Source organism: Kwoniella shandongensis, chromosome 13, assembly GCF_008629635.2.
Source record: "Kwoniella shandongensis chromosome 13, complete sequence".
NCBI lineage: Eukaryota > Fungi > Basidiomycota > Tremellomycetes > Tremellales > Cryptococcaceae > Kwoniella > Kwoniella shandongensis.
The window spans coordinates 881,135-899,662 of record NC_089299.1 but is presented as its reverse complement, the minus strand read 5'-3'; the positions used below and the strand labels follow the sequence as shown (position 1 = coordinate 899,662).

The 18,528-nt window shown below is 48.6% G+C and overlaps 5 protein-coding genes across 5 annotated transcripts; 2 read left to right on the top strand and 3 right to left on the bottom strand.

The window, feature by feature from the left end:
* Positions 1-323: 323 nt before the first annotated feature.
* On the bottom strand, positions 324-2,139 carry CI109_107015 (uncharacterized protein; the record flags this gene model as incomplete). Its single annotated transcript, XM_032008447.1, has 6 exons — positions 324-403; positions 464-544; positions 607-989; positions 1,044-1,341; positions 1,560-1,790; positions 2,076-2,139. 6 exons carry the CDS (start codon positions 2,137-2,139, stop codon positions 324-326), a joined length of 1,137 nt encoding a protein of 378 aa, XP_031857273.1.
* A 659-nt stretch (positions 2,140-2,798) lies between these two features.
* On the bottom strand, positions 2,799-4,592 carry CI109_107014 (uncharacterized protein; the record flags this gene model as incomplete). The annotated part of the gene is made up of 8 exons (XM_032008448.1): positions 2,799-2,868; positions 2,950-3,095; positions 3,168-3,245; positions 3,566-3,712; positions 4,041-4,096; positions 4,212-4,282; positions 4,467-4,489; positions 4,563-4,592. 8 exons carry the CDS (start codon positions 4,590-4,592, stop codon positions 2,799-2,801), a joined length of 621 nt encoding a protein of 206 aa, XP_031857274.1.
* Positions 4,593-5,024: 432 nt separating this feature from the next.
* On the top strand, positions 5,025-6,788 carry CI109_107013 (uncharacterized protein; the record flags this gene model as incomplete). The annotated part of the gene is made up of 5 exons (XM_032008449.1): positions 5,025-5,124; positions 5,339-5,420; positions 5,650-5,905; positions 6,082-6,472; positions 6,535-6,788. 5 exons carry the CDS (start codon positions 5,025-5,027, stop codon positions 6,786-6,788), a joined length of 1,083 nt encoding a protein of 360 aa, XP_031857275.1.
* Positions 6,789-11,479: 4,691 nt separating this feature from the next.
* CI109_107012 (uncharacterized protein) lies at positions 11,480-13,874 on the top strand (the record flags this gene model as incomplete). The annotated part of the gene is made up of 12 exons (XM_065967952.1): positions 11,480-11,743; positions 11,802-11,911; positions 11,966-11,987; positions 12,038-12,265; positions 12,330-12,401; positions 12,459-12,610; positions 12,665-12,733; positions 12,801-13,023; positions 13,083-13,148; positions 13,203-13,324; positions 13,397-13,466; positions 13,542-13,874. 12 exons carry the CDS (start codon positions 11,480-11,482, stop codon positions 13,872-13,874), a joined length of 1,731 nt encoding a protein of 576 aa, XP_065824024.1.
* A 279-nt stretch (positions 13,875-14,153) lies between these two features.
* CI109_107011 (uncharacterized protein) lies at positions 14,154-18,083 on the bottom strand (the record flags this gene model as incomplete). The annotated part of the gene is made up of 18 exons (XM_065967951.1): positions 14,154-14,429; positions 14,492-14,631; positions 14,697-14,822; positions 14,889-14,965; positions 15,015-15,155; positions 15,224-15,755; positions 15,820-16,009; positions 16,064-16,348; positions 16,406-16,417; positions 16,485-16,596; positions 16,657-16,773; positions 16,824-16,927; positions 16,984-17,191; positions 17,256-17,341; positions 17,393-17,423; positions 17,485-17,709; positions 17,778-17,971; positions 18,063-18,083. 18 exons carry the CDS (start codon positions 18,081-18,083, stop codon positions 14,154-14,156), a joined length of 2,877 nt encoding a protein of 958 aa, XP_065824023.1.
* Positions 18,084-18,528: the final 445 nt, after the last annotated feature.

Sequence of the window (18,528 nt, the reverse complement as noted above, 5' to 3'; positions counted from 1 at the left end):
ATGTAAAAGTGATTCGAAAAGAGTCCGGAGAATGAGAGCCAGATGTTGCCCAGTTACCCTGAACAAGTTACCATTCATTATTATTGTACGCTGCAACAAATTACCATTTCAGGAAATAATCCCATTCAATCTTCATCTTCCCGTGTATCACAGTTGATTATTATTCGAAAACAATGCTCGACCTCTGCTAGCTCTGATGACACTACTGCACGCTTAAATTTACACACTTACACATGGGATATCATAACGATGCTTGAAACAAGGGTATATTCTATCTGGTCATCGCACTAGTCATTCCCACCTCACATCCCCTTCCTGCTCCATTACTTGGTCGTGGTCACCAACATGGTACCAAACACATAGTCCCACACCTTTGAAGTGACACCGAAACCGAGCTCAAAGTCTGTAGTAGCAGTGAAGATCAGCTATAGCCCACACTGTGCAACTAACACGCTCAACGTACTCTTGTAGTGATGAGCAAGGTGGTATCGCTTCTGCTCAGCGAGGTACGCAGGAAGTCTAGTGTGGTGGAGAGCATAGTGGCCTATGACCAAATACATCAGTACCAATGACAACATAAACCTGCGAAGGGAAATAGTAACTCACCCAAGTCGTACATCACATACATGAAGAACGCGCCGCTGATGATTCCATTCGCCATCGCCTTGGGGAACACGACGTGCGCAAGCTTGGTGAAAGGCGTTTCAAGAACGAAGAACAACAATGGGGGCATGACCAATCTCAATCTGTCCATGGGGAGATAGTGGTGCACTCCATGTAACAAGAAGTGAAGGGTGATAGCCCAAGGTGCGTCGGGGAGGTAGTAATCGACGTGGAAGAGGAATCGGTGGAGGGTGTATTCGAGTAGGGTCCAGATGAAGATACCGGCGGAGAAGCATCCGAACCAGGCAGCGAGTGCTCCCGAGGTAGGAGTGGGCAAGGACGAGATGGGAGGAGGGAATTGAAGCAAGTTACCGGCGGTGATTGCCCTGATACAAAACAGGTCAGTGACGGCCCTTGTGTGGGAGATACAATGCACTCACGGGTTGGTAAACTGCTCGATGGACAAGACAGCCAAGAAAGCAGCAATAGGCCACCAAACCAGGGGTACAACCCAGAACTTGGTCCTTGTGAAAGGCTCGAGCAAGTTTGATCCGAACATTCTAGCACTCTCCTTCAAGTGTCGAGGCTCGTGTACCTGTGAGAGGTAGTACTCCTTTGTCCAGGGAGCGTTCCACACTTGCATAAGAAGGGGTTTGTTGAGGTCGATGAACTTGTTCATGTTGTAGTCGGAGAGAAGGTCGGTCTCGTCGGGGTGGAAGTTCTCGTCGGGGACCCAGTCTGCGTTCGAGAACGAGCGAGCGCGCGAGTGAGTTGAGCAAGGGGAGTGAAAAAAAGACGATCAACAATGGTTGAAAGGAGCGCAATCCAGAGCATCGAGTAAAGAAGCAGAAAACGATCGGAGGGAAGGCAAGTTCAGAAGAAAAAGAAGCAAAACCGAAGATCAGCAACTACTCCACTTGACAGAAACCATAGCTTTTGTAAGGAGCTGCACTCACCCTCGCTGACAATCTTCTCACCACCACCCAACTCTCCCACCTGAAACTCATCCATCATCTCATACGCAGCTCTCGAATGAACATGCTGCGACTCGTCGCTCATCGCCGCTCCAATATCTTTACCAGCATATTCGAGGATGATATCGTCTCCTCCTGGATGGTCGGCGAGGAAGGGGGTGAGATCGTATACTTTGCCAGAGTAGGTGACGAGGGTTGACGAGGAGGTGTTGTCTGCGTGTGTAGGAAAACGGGTCAGTACAAAGATCGATGAATAAAACGATACAACAATATAGCAGAGGGAGGGGGAGATGAAGACGTGCAAAGGCGGCCCAGGTTTGATGTTGCATTGAAAACAGCGCCACCTGCTGAATCAAAGTTACCTCGCTCAAAGGAGAATATCCCCTTTCCCAGTTGGACCAAAAAGCCTCCGTCTGCAAAACAGTCGTATCCTGTCTTCTTTACTAACACCACTATCCCGGGCACACCGCACAGACGCTTGAAAATAAAGACACTCACGCCTCGCAACCTCTGCCAGGGAGTAGATCTTCCTCGTAACGTGTGATTTGGTTTTGGTCGACATCTTACTGCTTGATTGATGAAGTTGAGTGGCGATGTTATTATAAATTAATTGATCGGTCGATGTGCAAAGAGAGTGGTGTATATATTAAGAACTAGTGCGAGATCGTGTAAGGACAAGAAGGAAGATGACGAAGGACAGACAAGCGGAGAGAAGATAGAAGTATGAGGCGAAGAGAAGGAGAGAGAGAGAGATAGAACAGAGAAAGATGTGTAATGCAAATAAATGCTGTTGATTGATTCAGCGGTCGGATCGGAACGTGTCGTATAATAATAAATAATAATAAATAACAAAAAAAAAAGGAATACGAGGTTCCAAACGCGGCATCGGTCACCGTGCATCGTAGTATTCACTGCAGTACGACTACGCGGTGGCAAATTTATACTTTATTATTAAATTCAATCGTGTTGTGGCATTACGAAATGGCGCCCGGTCCCATTCAAACTATCGATCACCAAATACAAAGGGCAGCTTATATGTTGCAAAGTGCTCAGAGTGGCCAGCACCAACACGGATCATATACAATTCATCTACAGATCCATTCTGTATTGTACGACTGACTGACTGACTGATTAAAATAGGAAAAGGGGATAAAGATGGACTAAAGGAGGATGTAGGACGAAACGAAAGGTAAGGAACTATAGAAGCTAGACTAGACTACTCTAGCAGTTACATCCATACGCCTGCGAGTTCTCAGAGTCGATCCTGATGGGATCGGGGTAGTCGGCGTAGCTACAGATTGCAAACAACATTAGCAACGAGTCTATGATGCTTATCATGAAGCACAACCGGTGGTGACTGAGTGCCACTTACAGCTCAGTCTCAGCCTCTTGGGCCAAAGCATTCTTCGCGATAGTCTGGAAAGCCTGCTCAACGTTGATAGCCTCCTTGGCTGAAGTCTCAAAGTATGGGATGTTGCCCTTGGCTTGACACCATGTCATCGCTCGTTTTTGCGAAACCTAGAGAAGGGGTCCGGATATGAGCGCATGCTCATGCACATGCACATGATGCTAGCGGACTATCAGGCTTACCATTCGCTTTGACTCCTCCATGTCGATCTTGTTACCCAGAACAACAAAGGGGAAGTTCTCAGGGTCATGGGGTGATGCCTGGAGCACAAGAAAGGGTGTCAGCGAAACGCTCTTCGTGAATCGCATCCTAAAAGCCCAATTCAACGCCACTGCACCCCCACAATGGATGCAGAGGCTATATCCAGTAGGCGTAGGCGCACGTCTGGTAGGATGGGTCATGTGTGCAAACCATCGCAACCACAGTTCCTTGGGGTTTCTTGGGGTTTCTCCTGGAACGTGGCCCTTATCGCTATCACAATCGCGACCAAGCCGCACCTCACTCAATCCCATTCCACGCTGGACCGCAGCCACTCCTCTCAGATCACTCGCCGAATGCTGAACCCATCACACAAACTCACCTGGACCAAGAACTCATCCCTCCATCCATCCAGCGCCTCGAAACTCTTCGAGCTGTTCACATCGTACACGAGCACACAACAGTCTGCTCCTCTGTAGAATGCCACACCGAGAGATTGGAATCGTTCTTGGCCGGCTGTGTCCCAGAGCTGTGCGTGCGAACGAAGTGAGCGAGTGAAGTAGGGAGAGAGTGGGCGAGCGAATCGAGCGAGTAAAGGAGGGAGAGAGCGAGCGAGCAAGTGGAAGGAGAAGGGAAAGTTGGTCGAGACAAGGTTGTGGTACGTTGTGTAGAGTGATAGGTGAGTATATCGTGTAAGAAATAGTGATTGTACAGATAATTGAGTCGATCAACAGGAAGAGAGCAGATCGAGTGATAGGTGGACAAGTCGTGATCGAAAAAAGCAAGGAAATAGAAGTAGATGAACGACGATTATCAGCGTCAATCCACGTATATCCTGTCCTGAGGAGCTAACCCACCTGCATGGTAACGACCCTATCATCAACGACCAATTCTCTAGTCAAAAAGTCGGCACCTAACAAAACCCCAAGACATCAGCACAGTCCTTCTCCCTCACCCTGTCGAGCCACCCGTGCCTCCTTGGTCTCGAAGACGCAAATGGAGAGTAGTCATGCAGACGTGATACTCACCGATAGTCGCTTTGTACTGGTTTGAGAATCGTTTGTTTACATATTGGTTCATGAGGGATGTCTTTCCGACGCTGTTTGGAGAAACGAGGGGAGTTAGCGTTGAAGGTAGAGTAAGCACAGTGGATGGTATGATAAAGAGAGGGGGAAGGGAGGGATGTAGACGGGCTCTTCCGTGGTGACAGCGAGCTGACTACTCTATTGAGGGGACGAGAAGTATACGCATTGGTAGAAGTGAGAATAGGTAGTTTGACTTACCCAGAATCACCAAGGATGATAACCTATCATCATTCCAACCATCGTCATCAGCACCGTTCAGTCTCGTCGACAGGACACCGATTGACGCAAACCCACCTTGAGCAGAACCTTCTTCCTTGAAGCCATATTGAGTGTGTTACAATAAGATGTAGTGGAGGGGTAAAAAGTGCAAGTTCGGGATGTACTGTAATGTAATCAGTCAATGATAGTAGCAGATATCGATGTAAGTAGGTGGCAAGTACAAAGTAGCGATACAAAGCATCATCACATCACGGACCAGCCCGTTGTGACGACGTATTACCGAATAGGGTAGATATAGTGAGCCTGATACAACGATATACGGAACAATGTCCGGTTGATGATGGATCCGACCGAGCGACTAATAGCGAGTGCGCGTAACACTGTTGACAATTGACAGTTGACAGTTGACAGCAACAATAGATAGATAACAAAGTGACTGTCAACACAACACTGATTGGTCTACACGGGGCAACCAATCTCGATAAAGGGAGTTGATCATCGACAAGCTCGACAAGCTTCAACACCTCGCACACCACGATGCCACCACAAGGTCCGCCAGAATGGCAGAATACAATCAGATCAAGGTTGAAGGCGAGCCAGGTGGAGAATGAGGGGTATAGAGATCTGATCGAGCAATGTGAGTGGGGTGTGGTATGTGTGACGAGCATGTCCCGTAGAACGAGCTTGTCAAGAATATGCGACCTCGCACGGGGGACACTATGTCCCGGCCACGACGACAGCACAGCACTTGTGACTCGTGATGGGCGAGAGATTTTTCTGTTATGCGGCGGAGTGGGATGGGAAATGGCTCATTGCTCAGAACAAACAGCTGACACTGCTCGATATGCTAGATCGGCGACTTGCAAAACATGCGAGGGAGCTTAAAATTCGGAATAGGGCGTTGTTACGATCAGGAGGTGGTGGTGGTGAAGGGTGAGTGCGACGGGGTGCGAGCTTTGTCGGTTTGTTTGATGATTCATGAGGAGCGGGTGCTGATCTGATTACATTTATCCTATCTCTCGTCATCCTCTACATACGCCATCTACGCTATCATCAAATCTCATACTTGACGGCTGTCACACGGGTCCTATCTGTCAATCCAATACTCGACCTCGAATGACTTACCCACCCATACCTCCCCGCTCCGCTTTGCTCGCCCCAGCTCTACGCCCTCACCCCTCCTCGCCCACCTCGATGCCCAACTCACCTCAATCCGATCTGAGCTATCCCAAGTATATCGTAGTCAAGCCGCTTCGCAAAACAAACAGCTCCAAATGGCTGATAGTCTACGTGATCGGGATGAAGAAGTGCGAGGGTTGAGAGAGGAAGCGAGGGAGTTGAGGGATCAGAGGGATAATGCGTATAGGAAAGAGAGGGATTGGGAGGAGAGATGGAAGGTCAGGACGAAAGATATGGAGGTAAGTAAGGGTCGAACACCGACCGCAGCGAGCTGTGTAGCATAGGTGCCTTCGCTTTGAGAGGATTGAGCTGACTGTTATCGATCGATCGTTCCTCTACCTGTTTTGCTTATCGAATCTTCTTCCTGTCTATCACCCCTCGTCGTCCTTGCACTGTGTCGATACGTCACACCCAGGCCTTATCCGACGAACTGATTTCACAAAACCTCGAAATTTCTTCGCTTGAACAACAAGTCATCGATCTCAAGACCGATAATGCCCAACTCCTCCAACGTTGGATCGACAAGATGAACTCTACTGCGGAAGAGATGAATGCTGCATTTGAGGAAGAGCAGGCAGAAGCTAGGGAGAAGGAGAAAGAGGAACAAGAAGCGAAAGAGCGAGCGCAAACGCAAACGCAAGCTGATGATGAGAAAAATGGAGATACGGAAGCGAAAGCCAAGGAGAAGGAGAAGGAGAAGAAGACGCCGATTGGGAAAACGGGGACGAGATCGACCACTTCTACACCCGCTTCAACGAAAGGGAAAGTGACGCCTGTGAAGGGGAAAGAAAAACCCAAAGAGGCGGGTTTTCGATAAAGCGGGAAGACGACGAGGAAGCGGTGGGGGGTCTATCCCGCAACGACCTAGAGGAGGAGGAGGAGAGCCAGGCGGTCGAAGACAGTGATGATGACGAGGATGAATCGGAAAGGACGGGAGCGGGAGCGAGAATGGACGGCGAAGTCGACGAGTGGGATATGTTAGACGATACACCCGGCCTTGAATCTCAGAATAAGGAGAAAGACAATCTACGTTCCAGTCTGATGAACACCACAATGGAGCAGAGTCTTGGTGTCTTGGAGGACGAGGACGGCTGGGAAGAGGCTAGATTTGTAGAAGAGTAATCAGTCAGCCTATAAGCAAATACACACATACACTTTGATGCAAATTTGGCCTCATCGCGCGTTATAACCAATGAGATATATTGTCATCAAACTAGCGTCGTTAATCTGCCAATATTGACACTAAGACGCAAGGCGATGCGATTTCTGCGATAAATTACAGCCTATGTACGACCTGATAGCCAGGTATGATGAAACGCATTAACTTGACTATTTCGAGCACGTCCTTAGGTGAAACACGGTAAATGCTTAGTCTCCTTTGAGGATCTGCATCCTTGAGAAATTCTGTAGACTTGAATTCTTATACAGTACGTGAAGAGTCCTAATATCATGTTATGTCTGTATACAACCCCTAGGGTTCTCACAATCCAGCAATGACTCGTTACCCAACGACAGTACTATCCTTGACAATACCAAGCGACATGTTATCCTCGTTTACAGGTAGAAACACTACCTCATGTAACTCTGAGGGCAGGAACGAGTCCAACAGCGCTACCAGTGCAAGTCCGAATTTGTCCAACGCCCATTCAAGGTCAATTGCCACTCAAATTGGCGGTCCAATATCACGTCCAAGCAGGGTATCGAACTGGCATTCTCGTTCTGTCCGATTTGACATCACACGTCCAGGCATGGTGAGTAAGCGCACTTATATCTATAGTCTGTACACAAAGCTGACTTGGCGTGGTCACACTGTCTTCTTGTGGGAAAACTTTCGTTCTGTCGTTTCTTCGTCCTCCAAGAAGAATAACGAAATAGAGAGTTCTTACCAACCAGGTTCACAAAAACAAACACCATTGCCGAGTGTAAGAAAAGGGCAAGAAACGTTGAAAGCGCTCAAGAGCGTCCTTGCCGATCAACCATGGGACACTGACACCAAAGGAAAGGAAATAACATCTGTTGATCTGTGGGAAGATGCTAGAGACGATGAGCGGATGAATGGTTTGAGGTATGTTGAAGAGGGAATAGAGGGGAATAGGGATACAGAGGATTTGAATTGGACACAAGAGGAGAAGGACGCCAAGTTGGCTTTTCATTATGCGATTTTGAGCTGTGAACCGCAAACTCTGGCACGAGGTGGAAAGAATTCGTCGAATATCTGATAGCAGAATGACCGCATGAGACCAGTCATATCGCTCTGTCGCATGTCGAGTGCACACTCACATACAGTAAGGCGTTTGATGTATTAAAATCGGTTGTGCCATCGTGCGGGTAGAAGTGGTGGCTCTGCCACCAAGGCCTCATTTGGGACATCGTGTGAGCTGTACGTATCATCATCACCTTATAGCAGAGGGAGTGAAAAAAGGAAATGTCCAAGAAGTAGAGTGATAAAATCGGGTTTCAGAACGGTCTCTTCCTTTGCGGACGATCCCCTTTTACATGACGTAGCTCGTACTGTTTGACTCAAGCCCTCGACTGTAACTTATAGTGCCATGCCACAGGTCGCTCGGGACGAGAGTCAGAACAGTGGGTATCTAAACCGATCGACCATCTTGTCCATATTGCTACAGTAAACGTACCTTAGAAACCCCATCAACTTGTGCATGAAAGTTCACAATGTCGCTCAAATATCGAACATCATCGTCTACTGACTCCTCAGGAGAAAAACGCATTCGTGTGACGGGTTCCGGCATGAGTTATCATCCAAGCAACAACACCGCCGATTCCGCCGTTTCCTCTATCTTGTATGACGACGGTGGCATGAGCGACGGTCATGTAGCCGCAGAGTCAAGTAGGGTGAGTTTGTTCGGTGACTGGAGTAAGTTAAGGAAGGCTTATTGACCTTTTTATCTCACGCATTAGTCGTCGCATAGCAGATCTGGTCTCTCTGGTCTTCAGCTTTTCGGTGTGGCACTACAAGAGCAGTTGGCTAGACACGACCTGAAGAGAATTACAACAACAGACGAGACGCAGCGTGAAGATGAAATTGCTCTGAATGGGTCGATCAAGACAGCCAAAGAGAACAGCAAGAAAGCCAAAAAAGCAAGTAGCTCCAGTGTGGGTCAGAGGCTGAAGAAGGAGCTCATGGAGGAAAGGGAATTGAGATTGCACGAGGAGGCTGCACAGAGAGATTTGGAAGAAAGAGTCCAGGCGGATTTCAGGAACGCAGAGGAGGCATATAAGCAGGGGTTAATCTGATTTGGCCCAAGCGATCGGTGTGCATGATACTAGACTCAAGGGGAAGAAGAAGCGACATGAGCAAAAGAGTCGAGGTGTTCTCCTTTTTTCGGTGTTCATTTCATGCACCCCGTTTTGTGTTGCTCCTGTCCAGTGTGCACTTGAGAGTGTGCGATAGTACTTGTTCCCACAATTCACACATGTTGGTTGGGTAATGATCAATTCTCAAAGGCATGACCTGGACATACCCTAAGTGTTTGATGTTGTCCCTCCCTTCGCTTCGGACTCCCTGCCAGTGGCCGTCACTAGAATAATGATACAGCAACAATAGGCTAGAAAGGATCCTGAAACGATGTGAACTGTGAAGTCAAAGGATAACTTAGTCACCAATGCGGGGTTTCTAAATGGTTTATGAGTTCATAGATGTTTTCTTCATTGTTCTTGATCACTTTCAACTTTGAACGCCTTATCCCATCAACAAGTCAATCCTACATATCATCACCACACCTACCAACACCATGTCATACTCCACAAGATCAAACGACCACCTTTTTGAAGACTCCTGTGATGCAGCAATCACCAACGATACCGGCTTTACTGTCATCAGTGCTCATGCCACAGCCAATACTCTGTCCGTCAGTTCTCCTCTGTCCTCCACCATCAGCTCAGAGAGACCCAACACATGGGGACAAAGCCTGGAGCCCAACACTCAAGGAGCATGCCCTACTCCCAGGAGTACCTCTGCAAATGGTGCCTCCACCTCCCCTTCTCCTCGTCACTCGATTTTGAAACCAAAGGATCAACAACAGGTCTTTCCTCCTTATGAATCTGATGATGACTCAGCCTGGAACATGAACACCAGGATTGAGACCAAAAAGACACCCAAACAGGTCAAGATTCCACGTTGGAGAGTGAGTTATGTCCCTTACCTTCTGTTTAATCATATGTCAGGGTGCTAAGGTGTAAGAGCCAGTATAAGGAACACAGAAGGAATCAAGAGTTTTCCAGAGATGACATCAAACCCGTTGGCTTCACTGAAACAGAATTGGAGGATTACAAGATGAAACATAGAGCGCAAATGGAAGGGAATCAGGGTATCTATTGGAGTTACAAGATGGGAGAGAAGAAAAAGAGACTCGAGTTGTTGTTGACGCCGTGTAGTGAGGGAGGAGGCAGTGATGTCCAAGGCAGTACTAAGGATGGGGTCGACGCTGACAGTGTTGAGAGAAAAGAAATTGAGTTGTTAGCGAAAGCGATTGAGAACTGTGAGGTGTATGAAGAGAACGGTCGGCAGGCACAGCGAAGGAGGGAGAACGCAAATTGGACCCAGACCTCGAAATCAGGCTCTCACTCTGGGACGAGACGACTCTTTATTTCTATGCTGGGGAGACTGGGCAGACGAAGATAGGTGGGGAAGAAATAGTAATTACTTGATTTGTTGACATGAGGTGATCCAAATGTAGTCCATCCCTTTGAAATGTGATACAGTGCAGAGAGAAGCACACCAGTCACAAACTTCATGCGCACTACTGTGATTCAAGTTTTGTCATGAATGACAACTACCAAGACCAACATCCTCGGGTATATATAGCCAGAATCGGGAGGTTCAGCAGAATCCCGATTATCGTGACCTTTTATAGTGCGATGCGATGCTCGGATAGCGTAGTTGGCCACTGGCTAGGCAATGCGTTATTACATAATAATCGGGATTCTCGGGTCCAGTGTTCGATTCCTGCCAGGGGTGCAAGGTTTTCGACTTGACTTGGAAAAGGGGTGAGACCCTTTTCGGTTGGGATATACCATAAGTTGCAGGAGCAACTTCCCGTTGTGAGGTAGATCAGAGTGTCATGAATGACAACTACCAAGACCAACATCCTCGGGTATATATAGCCAGAATCGGGAGGTTCAGCAGAATCCCGATTATTGTGACCTTTTATAGTGCGATGCGATGCTCGGATAGCGTAGTTGGCCACTGGCTAGGCAATGCGTTATTACAAGTTTCGACACCAAGAAGGATGTTCGAGGTCAAGGTCTTCTCATTGCGTTCTGCATAGTGATCATCTGGAAGAGCCCCAATGCTGTGCTGTACCTACTGATTGCTAGATCACAATGTTGAGTCTCATTTTTGACTCGGTGCCACTGGTTGATTTCACCACCCAAAAGGCCAAAAGGCTTTGAGCCTGGATGATTCTCCTACACATCAGTCATTGCACAGCGGATCCGGTCTCTCTGGTCTTCAGCTTTTGGGTCTGGCACCACATAAGGAGCTGGCTAAACACGACCTGAAAACTACCACAATAAGAGACGAGATGCGACATGATACTCATGCCAGAGAGCCTGATTGCGAGACCGCAATGTTGAGTAAAACAAAATGTTGAAATGCACCTTTCGTTCGGTGCCACTGGTTGTTTTCGCCACCCAAAAGGCTTCGTGCCTGGATGCGAAGATAACAACAAAATGTTAGAATCGCTCGAGTTCTTTAGTCCATCTTACTCCTCGTGCAGTATATACCCTAACATGGACAGATAATACCCTGTACCGACCACCCACCGATACACTCTATCCCGCTCGTGTCAGTCATGTGCGGTCTCACATTGACCATTCGTCCCCTGCCCGCTTCTCCCACTCCTGAAGCGTCACCCTCATCAGCGCTGCTCGAGTCGTTCCGAACTGCGAATCTATGCCGAGGACCGGATTGTCAACGATCACATACCGAGGTCGTTGAGCTACAAGATGGCGGGAAGGTTGAAATCGTACTCAGTGCTTCAGTGTTGGGCCTGAGAGGGGATCTGACGGCGCAGCCTTTGGTGGGCAAGAGAGGAGTACTGGGCTGGAATGGACAGGTGAGTTTGGGAGATGCCCTCGGCCCGTGTGGCGCGTTGCTGATAGAGGGATGTATAGGTGTTTCAAGGGTTAGAAGTAGGACAAGATGAGAATGATACAAGGAAGATCTTTGAGAGGTTGGAGAACGGGGAAACTCCAGATGACGTCCTACAGGGGATTGAGGGACCGTGAGTCCTTTTCCATTTCTTCATGTATCGGAGCGGGTCTAATATGAGAAACAGGTTCGCTTTCATCTACTACGAGGCAGGCCGAGCGAATCTGGGTGTCGAGGGATGAGCTGACTCTGTACATAGTTCGCATCTCAAACGATATACTACCAACTTGACCCCCTCTCCCGACGCTCATTGCTCGTCCATCCCTCGCAAGACGACGGCGATGAAACTTCGCAATACTTCATTCTCAGCTCTTGCCGAAGTGCGCTAGCACGTGAGAATGGGGTTAAGATGAGGGCGTTATTGGGTGGTGAAGGGGGACTCATAAGCTTGCGGGTTATCGATATAAAAGAAGAGGAAGGGAACGAGGTGAGTTGGTGATTCTCTTATGATCGAGAAACGCCTATATCGATCGACTGACATGCTTGACCAGGTGCTGGACATGAACAGAGCTTTGCGGAGAAGGACGAACCTCGATGTACCTGAGACTTCCCATTCTCCATGGGTAAGCTTCCACTATTCCCATCAATCCATAGCGAGGGTAAAGCTGATAGATGAGCAGACTAGGGTTAGCCCAATCAATGCTACCCTTCCGTTATCAGATCCGGCTTTCGACGACCCTGCCCTTGATATGGAGATCGAAAGATTTATAGACGCTTTACGGAATAGTGTTAGACGGAGAGTGGAGAACATCCCCACTCCCGGTACCGCAGGGTGAGTCTTGCATCCCCTCGTCAATCGGGCCCCGCTGATATTCATGCATTGTAGACAAGCACGAGTCGCTGTCCTCTTTTCCGGAGGTATAGACTGTACCTTTCTCGCCTACCTCCTTCACCAGTACGTGTCAAACATTGCCTGCTTACCACATCAGTCATCGAATTGACGTGTCTTTGCATTCGTGCAGATGTCTGCCTCCCTCCGACCCTATCGACCTCATCAACGTCGCCTTCGCCCCTTCTCCGAAACCCGCCGCGGTGAACGGTAAAGGCAAAGCGAAGGAGCTTGCTCCGCGAAGTGTTAACTACAACGTCCCCGATCGGATATCAGGTTTCGACGCTCTTGCAGAGCTGAGAGAAGTGTGTCCGGGGAGAGAGTGGCGGTTCGTAGAGGTCGATGTGCCATACGATGTGAGTACATGATCTCTCAGTCCTCCCTACATTTGAGCTGACGTTGTGTCGACGAGCAGGAGACGAGGGCTCACAGGGAACGAGTACTGGATTTGATGTACCCCTCATCGACAGAGATGGACCTGGTGAGTGAACATACCAAACGTGGTAATACGTAGAGTTGCTGACTATCCTCTCAGTCCTTGGCCTATCCTCTGTACTTCGCATCGCTGGGGCACGGTACCGTACAAAATGAAGATGGCACCAGAGAAGCGTATCAAGTCAATGCCAAAGTCTACCTTTCAGGATTAGGTGCCGACGAGTGAGTCTGTAACCGCGTACTGTTTTACAACGAAACGCTGCAGCAGTACTGATATCGTTGTGGACGTCACAGACAACTTGGTGGATATGCCCGTCATCGACATGCTTTCAATCAAGGTGGATGGCAAGGACTGATCGACGAGGTGAGGTACTAGTTCACCTCTTGATGTGTGTTCTGGTCGGGAGTATGGCATTACTAAACTGGGTTTCCGCCACAGACCCAAATGGATATCTCCCGTCTGCCTACTCGTAATCTATCACGAGATGATCGTCTCATCTCATCCCACGCCCGAGACGCTCGATATCCATATCTCGACCTCACTTTCATCGCATATCTCTCCTCTGTACCAATATGGACGAAATGTGATCCTCGCTTAGGTGAAGGAGTAGGCGATAAGAAGTTATTGAGAATGGCAATGCAGAAGATTGGGATGGAAAGAGCTGGGAAGAGGGTGAAGAAGGCAATGCAGTTTGGGACAAGGAGTGCGAAAGTTGGTGGGAAGGGGAGTGGGGTCAAGGGTCCCAAAGCAGGTGAGAGGTTGGTAGAGTGATATAAGGGGTGAAGAGCACTGCGAATGAGCGTTATGTGTGATCTTGCAATACATAGTCGAAGGTATAGCATAGAAGTAGATATAGACACACATACAGATACATCATAGCATTATACATACATATGTCAGTCTCCGAACACATCACAGACTATCAGCTGCGCGTGATATTAGACGAGACACAACAGCACTACGACACACGACATGGGATAAGTATGTACAGCCGAAAGCGAGTGAATTGGCACATGAACAGTAGTCCTACAAATCGTCAGAAAGAATTAATCATGACATGAGGACATGCTCGTGCACGGGCTCGAATGGCTCCGATAGATCGATAGGACACAGCGCTCGACTACTTCGCCAGACCGGGAGACCGAATCGAGTCCCAGTGTCGAGCGAAGGTACAAGGCTACCGCTGCTCGTAGGTGTTCGAAGCGACATGTTACGGTTTTCGTGCTCATGGTGCGTGTCTTCCATATCGACATCTCGGTCTTCTTCGTCTTGGGATTGGGTGTTCGAGACATGTGAAGGGTGAGATGAGGTGAACTGTCGTTGAGTCTATATGGGATCAATTATCAATTACAGCCTGTGTGATCGTATGATGGTAGATGAGAGCTTACAGGAGTAGCGTGAGCTTTACGATACTCAAGGACATCCTCCTCAATACCTTTACCAGGATCGAAGTATCGACGGAAAGTGGCAGCTGAAGAGTCACCTTGGAAGCTCCACTTTCGAGCGGCAGAGATTGGTCGCCCGGAATCTGGGACACGACGCAACAGTCAGCTTCAATTGAGGACAGTGTCCTCGACATGAGGTCACGCTCACTTCCAGATGCCAGTTCAATGAAACCTGCGACTCTGTCAGCAAGAGTAAACACACAGCTTTTCAAGAATGACTTGCCTTGAAGCTTGAGCTCGGAGATAACCCAGTTCATGGTTTGAGGCGTACATCCTGTCAAACATATGCCACTGTCAGACACTGCATCACTATCTTTTGTGGCACACTAAATGATCTTACCGAGATAGTGTCGAAGCTCAGGTATTCCGGCACTCTGGCTCAAGCCGCCTTCCTTTCGGACCCAACATACGGCACGTCTGTAAAACAACTTCAGCCAGGTCAATGATGACAGAGGAGAAGGCTTACCGAACAAGACTCAGCTCGCTCATGGTGGATCGCGCTACTTCGATAGACACTCTATCCCAAGTACGTGTTTCGTCCCCTTCCATCTCGCAGATGACGCAGACGTATTCTGCAACCTTGTCGACTTCGGACATATCCTCATATCTGCGATCGATCGAAGTAGACTTCAGCCAAGCTCTCAAATCTCGCACGCTACAGCAGAATTGACTCACCCTAGGCAATGTGTGTGATACCACTTGGTACACGAGTCGCATTGTATCGTGTCACCCTCGGCGTCCTTAGAACCGCAGAAGCAGTCGATCGTGCCGTCGCCTCGTGATCTCTGGGCAGTCATTCTGTCCTTTTGTTCCTTGCTTACTTGCTTCGGAAGGGCAGGAAGACTCTGGGTACTGGTAACTGTCTTTTTTGAAGCTTTGCTGTACTTCTTCGCAGCGTTCTTGACCTTCGCTGGCTTATCAATAGCTTTTGCCTTGGGTTTCGGTCTAGGCTTGGCTTTGGTCGACTTCTTTGGCAGCAAAGATTTCTCCTTGGCTACAGGTTTGGACGCTTTGACGATTGCTGCGCTGGATTTGGGCAGGAGTGTAGATCGACTGTTGTTTGTAGATATGTTTTTGACAGGCTGCGGCGGGTCTCGGGCTGGTTCGACTGCATTTTGTTTCACGCGCTTTTGACTACGTGGCTCGAGCTGCTTCATCATGAACGAATCCATGTCGTCCATAGCCTCATCGTCTGTCTCTCCGGCAGCTAAAAGATTGGACAGTCAGTGTTCGTGAACCAGAGAAGCAAGGAAGAAAGGAAGATGCCCCACCATCTGCGTCAGCCCCAAGAAAAGGGGATGGCGATTGTAGCGGGGAAGTACCGGGATTGACGGGAGGCGATCTTCGGTATGGAGCCAAAAGTACAAGTGATTCAACAGGAATAGCGGCCGTAAGTGTTGGCATGCTTGTAGACTCTTCATCTCGGAAGGTATCGCTGGCCAGAGTCATATCATTTATCGACTGAGAGCTCACTCAGCATACTTTGAGGTGTTTGTGGTCAAGTAAGTCACTTACCTCGTCCGCCTTCCTCTTCGTACTGCGCGAACCCCCTGCTGAGCGTTCGTGGTCACGAGTGGCATGATCGTCCAGGTCGTAGGATTCCGTCTGGATTGCTGAGCCTTGAAGATTCGACTCATATGGAGACACAGGCAAAGGCAAAACGTTGTATCCTTCATCTCGTACGCCCATCGGTTGTTTGAACAAAGATTCACCGGTAGCTTCTGTCGTTTGATACCGAGTGTCAATGACAGTGTACGGGTCAAAGCTGCCGACATCATAGATTTGTCGGTCGTGCGCAGGCTAGCCAGGGTGTGTTAGTGTTTACGTCCAGATTCTCGTTGTCAGGAGAGCACTCACTACTTCGGCATTCTTCAGGTGAAGTTGCACGTCAGATTGGTTTGACACTCATCTAAGGGACCAATGAAGTCTTACTCACCCAGATAATTCTCCTATCATCTGCATCCTTGTACAACTCATCAACATTGTCGACATCATTCAAATGCCGCTTTGGTATTTGATCGGTCACAGACATCGCTGTGACCGAGATGCTGGAAGTGAACAGACAAGGTTGGTATGATGCCTCAATAAGCCAAATCAACGGAACTTACCCATGGCAACCTGTCTGCAGATGACCAAAATCTTTCGTGACAGGGGGCCTGTCAAGGTGATGAGTCCCAATGAAAAGAGTCTCATCGGTGGCATCTTTGGTGCCCGGTGCGACATAGCTGTGCTCATATTCAGCCACTGTCACGTGAGAGCGAACATGAGGACACACTCTACAGGAACGGTTTCATTGTAGAAAAGTTTGACGTCGAAGAACCGCTGACACGGCAGATCGTCTAAAGCCTTACATGATGGAAGCAGCTGGGTAAGGAATTGCTGACTGGATGTTAGTCTACACACAGGCTGGACGAGGTTTAATTTAATGCGCTCACCTTGACAGATCGTCCAATGTGGTGAATTGGACGACTTGCACCCAATATCTCGTTGGCGTCCGGTGTTGAAGCGACGGGAGGAGGCATATGGCTTGCTGAGGCGGAGTTCTGTTCTAGATTCATTTGTCCTAAGTTGTGAACGATATCCATCTGTGGCACGGAGGACGGTCCATGGTAAAAGAAGTTGAACGTGTATGATTCTAGGATGCTATTAGTGAGTGGAAAGGACTGTCAGCAGCGATGACATTTGACGAGGTAGACTGTGGACCTACTTGTTCGGATCGTTGCTGTCCAAGAACACAAACAGGACGACAGATCGGAGGTAGCCTTTTGATACAGCATCCATGACCGCCCCGTCCTGCACAGCAAGTCAGCTACTGCAGGGCGACACCAGGTGGCAGTGACTCACTAGCAGACCAAGTATTTTGTCCCCCTCAACCCTGTTGTTGACATTGTCAGCGAGCAGGAGCAAAGAGCAGAGGGAGGTAGTGGGCAGCTTACGATTGCTCCGGCTTCAGTGCTCGATACGTGAAACCTTTGCCTTTCACACCTTGTGGCTGCTGACTGGCAACATCTTGTGACAGAGATTGTGAGGATGTGAGCTGCGAGTCTGTTATATGTGACGGCTGCGAGCCGATCGGCAAGCTGCTCTGACGATTGCTTCCTGGAGGAGGAAGGGCTTCGATCAGGCGCACGGTATGAAACTGATCGTTTGGAAGCAGTTTCCTGTTCGGCAGTGATACCGTTAGCGTGTTCCTTCGGGATCTAGACCTTATCGAGGAATCTTGACTGACCTTTGATAGAAGATTGTGCCAAGACTAGCTTCAAGAAGCGTCTTGACAACTTGGAGACTCTCAGTCTTGTTAACACTGGTAATTTTCTGCTTCGGGGTTTGTGTCTGAGTCGACGATGAAGCTTGAGATGTGATACTTTTTACATCAGAACCCTGTGCATGAGCTTGGGCAGGGCGAATCTGTTTGGGTGGTCGCTGTGGAATATCAAGAACGTATCAGTCATATGAAAAGTCTAGTTCAAAGCTGCAGATAAAGAGAACATTAGTAAGAGTAATAAGTACGCACGAATTTTTGGCCGACCGCCATTTTCCTTGCTTATGTTGGGTGAGCAAAAGCGGCGAATGTGGGTGATTTGAGGGGGAGATGTACCAATCAGTAAAATCAGCGTCGTTAGTAAGAGTCGATGAACGAAGTAAGTAGCGGAAGACGGAAGTGACTTATCACCCCCTCTGTTGATCTAGTGATGGCGGGTAACTGTTAGAAAGAAGGTGAAATAATTAGAAGAGGAAGGAAAGTGATGCGATTGCAAAATGAATTGGATCCACCGTGTGATTGATATATACGTCTTGGGGAGGTCAAAGCGCAAAGAGTCAGTCGAAGCGATCTGAAAGTTGTACGTCAGTACACGTCAACCGCCACAGTGTCATCGATATCAGTACAGCAGTATCAGCCTGATGAGTAAGTTATCGTTCCATGCATTACAAGACTTGTTGCGTTATACTATAATACTGTCAGAGTGACCTTTCACCTG